The 8,321-nt window shown below is 28.3% G+C and overlaps 1 protein-coding gene across 4 annotated transcripts; it reads left to right on the forward strand.

The window, feature by feature from the left end:
- Window positions 1–532: 532 nt before the first annotated feature.
- On the forward strand, window positions 533–5,337 carry LOC127071131 (cytochrome P450 4C1-like). Of its 4 annotated transcripts, none has more exons than XM_051010071.1 (13): window positions 533–896; window positions 2,651–2,716; window positions 2,787–2,893; window positions 2,973–3,063; window positions 3,330–3,512; window positions 3,600–3,669; window positions 3,744–3,870; window positions 3,969–4,032; window positions 4,109–4,215; window positions 4,305–4,373; window positions 4,478–4,652; window positions 4,750–4,926; window positions 5,031–5,334. In XM_051010071.1, exons 3-13 carry the CDS (start codon window positions 2,867–2,869, stop codon window positions 5,195–5,197), a joined length of 1,257 nt encoding a protein of 418 aa, XP_050866028.1. In that variant the 5' UTR covers window positions 533–896; window positions 2,651–2,716; window positions 2,787–2,866; the 3' UTR covers window positions 5,198–5,334. The 4 variants fall into 4 exon arrangements, with proteins under 4 accessions (XP_050866028.1, XP_050866026.1, XP_050866025.1 ...); XM_051010069.1 differs by lacking the exon at window positions 533–896 and adding an exon at window positions 1,457–1,641 and having other exon boundaries at window positions 5,031–5,337; XM_051010068.1 differs by lacking the exon at window positions 533–896 and having other exon boundaries at window positions 1,457–2,716; window positions 5,031–5,337.
- Window positions 5,338–8,321: the final 2,984 nt, after the last annotated feature.

Below are 8,321 nucleotides of genomic sequence, written 5' to 3' on the forward strand. Positions count from 1 at the left end.
TATGTAAAAGATAAATAGAATCATTACTTGTGTAATTTGATGATCAATTCGTAGGAAGGGTCTGCTCCCGTCTATTCTTAATCGAGTTCTTAAAAGAGTTATAGATGCGTTAGTAACGATGAACAAGGGCGGCAATACAAAGCTTGTAGGAAACAGTTGAATGTTTCCAACAAAAAAACACTCGCCGATAGAGATACTGGCATAAAGAATGTTTCGTGAATCGAAATTATAATAATATGTTTTGAAGTATCGAAATATAGTTGTGATATGCATGTTTCCTTAGTCATATGTAACAAGCTATTTGTTGCTCCTTCATTAAAATTTCTCATAACAACTTGTTCGGAGAGAACGTCATTGACCCAAGATCTCATTTCGTATAACTTTTTTACATTGGACGAAATCAGTCACGTGTTGATACGAATTTTATGAAGATTCATCGTACAAACAATTTACGTAATATGTTGTGATATGCATCACGATATTCGTATTGAGGCTATCTCAATAAGCCGAATCGATGTTCTCCTAAAGTAATGAGAAGAAGGAGCTGGAAGAGAATGCATCGTCGGTCGTTTTTCGCAATTTTCTGCCGGTTCGAAAACTAAAGAATTATATCGACGTTTTATTTTGCAAATATTTGAATCAAGCGAGTGAAATATTGCGGCATTTTGTTCACCGACCGATAACGTACTCGTTTATTAACGCGATAAGTAAGAAGTGATGGTGATATTTCTATTGTGTACATTCAAATAAGCTTCACATTTCTTCGTTCACCGCTCTTCAGTGAACGAGGAAAACTATTCGAATCCATCAGAAAGGATAGCGCGAGCACTTTTCTTTTTGACAATCTTCAATGTTTTGCCCGATGATGCGCACAGTGGTTACGAAGATACTAATCTGTACGTTGAAAGAAATAAACGTCACTTAAAATATCGATTCGCATCGAATGCTCATTGACGAAAGATCGGATCTCATCCCATTCATCCATACTTTTGTCAACGATCGAGACAATCTCTCTATCCATCGTACGTGTTGATCATAACGCTGCTACGTTTAACAATTGACTTTTATATCTTTTTATATAAAAATTTATTATTTGCAACGAAGAAGCAAATGAAGAACAGTTTATTTTACGAAGGAATTTTGCATTAAGCAAGTAAAAATTTGCTGATGTAAATTCTGATCGAGTGAATAAAATCCATAAACTGTAATATTTCAGGAACGCTTATTTTTGTCTTCATTCCTCACTTTTTGTTGTGATCGTAAAATTCAACGATCAAAACTCTACGAAACTATCAAAGAAAAAAAATTATATCGCTTCTACAATTTTTAATCGATCAAATTTACCAGTAACGTTGATTCCTATTATTGTAACACTAGTTGATTGTTTTATAAAATAATACAATCCTTTTTAAATTAATTACATATGTAATTATGTATAGTATGGTGAAATATATATATATATATGTGGACACACACTTGATTATTTGTCATTATTTATATAATGAAAATTATTTTCATATTAACTTCTTGTCGTCTTTTTCACATTTTTGGTTACCAAGAATAAAGTATACGAGAAACTATACCAAATATATACTTCAAGCGCTCCGAAACATGTTCCAATGATACACGATGATACTAAAAGTATGAAATTTTTATAACGAGTGTATTACCTTTAATATACTATACTTATACTATTCAATTAATTATTAATATTATAATTATCAAGTTTTTTATAATTTTAGCAAATCGTACATGACTTTCAGACATTAAAAAGACAATAAAAAGGAAAAATTTCTTCTTGTTCTTTTTTCTTCTTTATTGATAAACTGTAGGGTTTAATGTTACTGTAAATGATTTATTAAATAAAAAGTCAATGAGCTTCGTTTAACCAGAATAGAAACTTCCTCTCGTCTGTATATTCGCTGAATACTTGATGCTCGATATTTCAGAAGTAAAATTTAACTGACGTACTTTCTCGCTTTCATGCCTAGTATTTTATATAAATAATCTCGCGCTTTTCTCAATCGCTCGCTCGTTTCTGTTATCGCTTTTTGTTATGCACGTGTTTATGTTTCAGCATTTAAGCAAACGAACTGCATTCAGATAAATGTATATAACAGAAAAAACTGTATAGAAAAAAGGTTTATATCTTATTTGTCATTCCAATGAAGAATCAAATAACAACAGTTTTATAATACAATGCCCTGTTATCGTATTCTTTGTATTTAAAAAAGAAGATGACTACTGAGAATTTTTTTTTTCCAATGCATTTATATATTTCCAATGCAATTTTTTTTTAATTTTATAAAAATTTGTTGATATAAATTCAGATCGCATGAGCAAAGTCCGAACTTCGTATTCTTTAAATATTCCTCGTTTCATCTTCCATCCTCACTTTCTGTCAAGATTGTTAAGTAGGAATCGTTGTATTATGCTAACATAGTTCTGTAAATCTCAACAATTGTTATTACGATTATAAGATTATTTTTATTTTTATTTTTATTAAATTGTTTCTAAACTTTCCAATTGATTCAATTCATCATGGAGTTCATTGCAATATTGATTGTTATTACAATAATACTAATTGGATTATTCTGTGAAATTATACAATATTTCTTAAATAAATTACATATGTACAATACGATCAAAGGAATCCCGGGTCCAAAAGCATATCCAATTATCGGAAATGCTCATTTGCTTATTGGCGATACCGAAGGTAAATTTGTAACTGATATTTTTTATATTTAAATATTTTACTCGGTTTTTATTTCTAATCTTTCTTTTAGATATAGCCCAACAGTTTTTAAATATTGGTAGGAATTATCATTCATTGTGGCGTATATGGATAGGCACGAGATTACTTGTAATGGTAGACGATCCTGAATATGTCAAGGCAAGATCTATTAGTTTTATTTTAATGATTTATAATAAATTTATAGTCTTTTTATTTTGTTTTCTTTTTTTTTCTCAAGATTCTATTAAGTAATCCAAATATTATTGAGAAGAGCGAGGATTATAAATACATAAAACCTTTTGCGGGCAATGGTTTGTTTTCTGCTCCAGGTGAGGTAAACGTATTCTACATTGTTTAGTAATATATAGTTATTAAGTAATTATAAATAGTATATATATACACATTTAAATATTAATTTATGTAGAAACTTTAAGAGTAAAATATTTTTTCCTCTTTATACGTATATAAAAATAAATGTATTATAAGAATACACAAGAGCTTCTCTCGCGCTCTCTCTCTCTCTCTCTTTATTTCTATATATGAAAAAAATAAGTACAAAATGTAAATTAAGTGTTGCTTTCCTTCCGACTTGTAGTATCAACGTGGAATCCTCATCGAAAATTATTAAATAAAATTTTTCGTAAAGAAGATGTAGAGTTGCATATGGATGTACTCGTCAACCATTCTATCACTTTAATAGAAAAATTGGAATCTTTAATTGGAAAAGAAATAGACGTTTTCCATTACGTATTTCGCTGTACATTGGACATAATATATGGTAAAATTTCAAAATTTTTAAACGTTTATAAAATTTATATTTATTTCTATGAATTTACAATAATTTTATTACATTTCTTATCGAAAGATGGTGTACTTGATACCCAACTAAATTCCTTGGCCAATCAGAATTGCAAAGTAGTTGAGTCTATTGAATGGTAATAATAATGAATTTTTAAATTTGAAATGTTTTATTTTTTATTTATAATTCATGTTTTGTTTCCTTCTTTAGTTTGATGGATATAGCTGCGCAAAGGGTGTGTAAATTATGGTTACAACCGAATATAATTTTTTATAATACTTCAATAGGAAAGAAATTTCAGACATGTTTATTCTACCTGGATAATGTTACAAGCAATGTATATTTCAAACAAATATTTTTTAAATTATCTCCTTTCTTTTAAAAATTAGATAATTTAATATTATATTGTCTATATATTATTTTTTGTTTACAAAGATAATCAAGGAAAAAAAGGAATCTATGTTGAGAAGTATAATTAACAAGACGCAGCAAAGTTCAGGTAATAATAAACAGACAATGCAATTTTACTTTTTATCTTTTTTGATACCAATAAAAGATCCTTTCTATTTTTCAAGAACAAAAGTCAAGGATACTTCTAGACTTTTTATTCGAATTATCGCATGATGGAGGAAAATATTCTGAACAAGATATTCGAGATGAAATCAATACGATTGTTATAGCTGTAAGTCGTATTTATTATTTAGTTGCAATAAAACTTTGTTAAATGTTGGATTTGTCAACAGTTGGATAAAAGTATCTATTTTTATTTAGGGAAGCGACACATCAGCTACTACCATTAGTTTTGTACTTTTAATGCTTGCTACATTCCCTGATATTCAAGTATGTACATATCATATATACTGAATTATTTGTAATTATTTATATGAAGAAAATTATTTTCATAATAACTTCTTATCATCTTTTCCACATCTTTAATCACAAAGAACAAAGTGTTCGAGGAACTGAATCAAATTTACCGCTCGAGCGATCCGAAACATGTTCGAATAACACATGATGATATTAAAAATATGAAACTTCTGGAACGAGTAATAAAGGAAACGTTACGCCTCTTTCCTGCAGGTCCTGTGATCGTTCGAAAAGTAATGCAAGATATAAAAGGTATCTCTAAATATAAAATAATAATTATTATATTTTTTTATTTTAATAATATTAGTACATTATTTAGTAATAATATTTATTTATTAATTATATTAAGTAACAAAAAACTGGACTATACCGAAAGGAAGTTCTGCGGTATTTTTCATATATAATCTCCATCGAAATGAAAAATATTGGTCCCAACCACTAATATTCGATCCGGATAGATTTCTACCAGGGAAGAGGCATTCTACCAATTTCTTTCCATTTAGCTATGGACGCAGAAATTGCATAGGTAATTAGTATATAATTAAAAATAAGAATATGTCTTATAGATCATTGAAATTGTATTCCATAAAGTTATAGAAAATGCATTTACCATTGATTTCATTTTTCTAGGTCAAATATTCGCTATGTTAGAAATGAAGGTAATAATTGCTTCCTTGTTAAGAAGATTTATCTTTAAAATAGATCATCCGGTAGCTATTGAAAAAATTTTGATAAAAATAAATATTTCGTTAAAACCGGCGAATCCTATAAGATTAAAATTGGAAAATAGAAATTAATTAAAATATGTTATATATATATATATATATATATATAATGCATATATACTATATATATACAAAACATGTTCTGATAGTAGATAATTTGTAGCAGATATAAGTTATTAATCGAATAAAATACAAATCTACAAAAACTACAAAAGGATTTCATTATTTTATACAATTTTATATAATAAATAATCGACTGATAAAGACTTTGAAGATCATTATTACTGCTAATTTTTAAATTCCTATAAATTGGTTTTTTAAAGATTTGTAAAATTTCAAACATATATCCTTATCGATTTTTTTGTATGTATACGATTTACGATATCAATTAATCCTTTCTTTCAGTACAACATGTCGTGGGGCAATGTTTTAATTTTCTGTTAATGAGATGTAGAATTTTGCAATGGGCGAAATATAATAATGTAAATGATCATTGACTGAAATAGCAATATCGACATTCTGCCCGTAATGATACTTTAATCTGAATACTTACACTACTGTTCTAATATCGCGAATAACGGTAAATTTATTTTATAATATTTCAATAAAGACCTTTTTTAAAAAATGTACGGTTTACAAGATTATTTCATGTTTATTAAAACTAATACAACAGAATTCTTCTTTAAAAAGAAATTTCGTGTATTTATTCTGTTCTATTTAACGGCCAATTAGAGAAATCGTTCAGAAGAAATCTGATAAATTAATGAAATCTTCCTACAAAGTTGTACGGAACATTATACGAGTCTAATTGTTTAGTCGAAGAATGAAGAAATAGAGAGGAAGGGGTAAAAAGAGAAAGATAATGAGATAGAAATAGAGATAGATAGATAGATAGATAGATAGAGAGAGAGAGAGAGAGAGAGAGAGGAGAGAGAGAAATGAGATAAGAGTAATAAAGAAAAAGAGGCGTACATACGTTCAGCATATTAAAATTATGACAATTATGTATATAATAAACGATGATGGATCATGAGTTATTTTTCTTTCGGTGCCTCAGGCAATAAGCGTAATATCTATTATTTGTGAAAACTTGTCTTAAGATAATGTAATTATGAATGTTTGCACTCTTTCTCTTTCTCTCTCTTTCTCGAAAATCAGAATACTCAATTCAAATATATAAAACTTTCTCCTAAAAAATGAACAGATAAGATGATCAATGTATCTCTTATTAATAACTCTATCGACAAGTTACACGATGCAATGATTATAATATTTACGGATATTTATGTCGACAAAATACTTTTAGTATAAAAAAATAAATTAAAAATGGTTCGTTTAACGAAACAAATGCAAGGAAGCGATCGAGTCAAGAGTAAATTCGCAAATTTCATATTGACTAATATGGAGAGAGGAAGTCGAAAAAAGTCCGAACAATGATCTATGTAGACTCCCTTCTGATTTAAAAAATTGACTGTCGTCCACGAATAGCTCGTGTAAGTAATCTATTTCGAATTTAATTCCTGGCTGGCCTTGTCGAACAAATATATACATATATACACACATACACACACACACACTTTCTTATATAATTATTTATATAATAATTTCTTAATAAAAGTATTTTATGGAAATGATTATCGTTATATGTTATTATAACCTATTTATACCTAAATATACCTAAATCAGTACAATATACAACGTGTTGATACTATTATTAAAATCAGACAAATTATTATACATTATTTATATTTCTTATAAAAACTCCTCATGTGCGATCTCAGTTCTACGATCAGCGCAAGAAAGAAACAGAAAAAATGTCAAATATTCGTTATTAGATAATTAGTAAATTTCAACGTGTCATATTTATGATGTAATATTTATTACGTTGTTATAATAATTATAATTATTGTTATTTCAAGAAATACCCAAATTTTTCATTGGATACATCATGCTAAGTTCGCGATATCGAATTCGACGATAGTGTGCTTCTTCCAACTTTTTTTAGCATAATTATTTGTTTTACACATTATCTCATTAATGAGTTTATCTATAATATATAAGTTAAAAAAATTCATTGTATTATATTTGATGATATTTGGAGTCTCACGAGTTTTTTTCCGGGTACAAACTATATTCTTGTTTATATTTTTTGTTGGATTCTGTGTATATTAACCAATTTGTTATGTCTTCTGCGCTATCACTTTCGGTTTTACAGTCACTGTCTATTCTGATTTTTCGCTTTCTTATAGTTCGTATTTTATTGCTTCATTATTGCTTTCGTCCACTTCATTATGAAGTGTTTTATATATAGAGATGATCTTGTCGCCTTACAAAGAAAAATTAAATTCATCTACATTTGAATCGATGATTTTGAATGAACGATTTTATTTTTAGCATCCGTTTTTATTAAACTTTGAAATTTTCAAAACTCCCAACCAATTTTTTCCAACGATCGTCGAATCTGAACTAACGTTAAAGACATTGATCACGGTCTAGAATTCTTTCAAATAATCAAATAATTTTATTGCCATTTCGAAGTGCGTTATATTACACTTTCTAAAAAGATATACAAAGAATTAAGAAATTTGTTCATGGTCTGATAATCCCTCGAAGTTCTAATATCTACGTAATATAAATAAGCGTTGCCGCATAAAATTAATCTAGCTGAGAGACGCATTATAAGTGTAAAGGGTTAATATGATAAAATCCTATTGATTCTACAATAACTTGTTAATTCGGCTCTGTTGAGTGCTGCGCTTTCTCGACGAGAGCAGGTTTTCGCACGGCTCCTTTTTTCCACAAATTCGACATTCTATCAAGGTTTACCTGCTAGTTATTTTTCTCTAATTGCATTTATGTGAAATTACAGAGTTATATAATCGCTTAAATAAAAATTGTATGCTCGTTTACGCGCTTGCGATATCGTTAGACATTCCGGAGCAATAATCTTGCTATAAGTTCGCTTTGAATTATTTTAAATCGATCGTTTCGATAGCCATCTTATTTTTTTTTGTCTTTATGCACTCAGATGCACGTACCTCCGCCGAGAATTATTGGTGAAATGAATATGTCACATTGTTTGTTTCGAAAAATTGATACGAAAAATTTTATTCTGATATATTCAATGAAACTACTGTTTGAACGGGTTCTCGTCATTTTACTATATTTATAGAAGAAGAAATGTTTGTACCACTCA

Source organism: Vespula vulgaris, chromosome 20, assembly GCF_905475345.1.
Source record: "Vespula vulgaris chromosome 20, iyVesVulg1.1, whole genome shotgun sequence".
Taxonomy (NCBI): domain Eukaryota; kingdom Metazoa; phylum Arthropoda; class Insecta; order Hymenoptera; family Vespidae; genus Vespula; species Vespula vulgaris.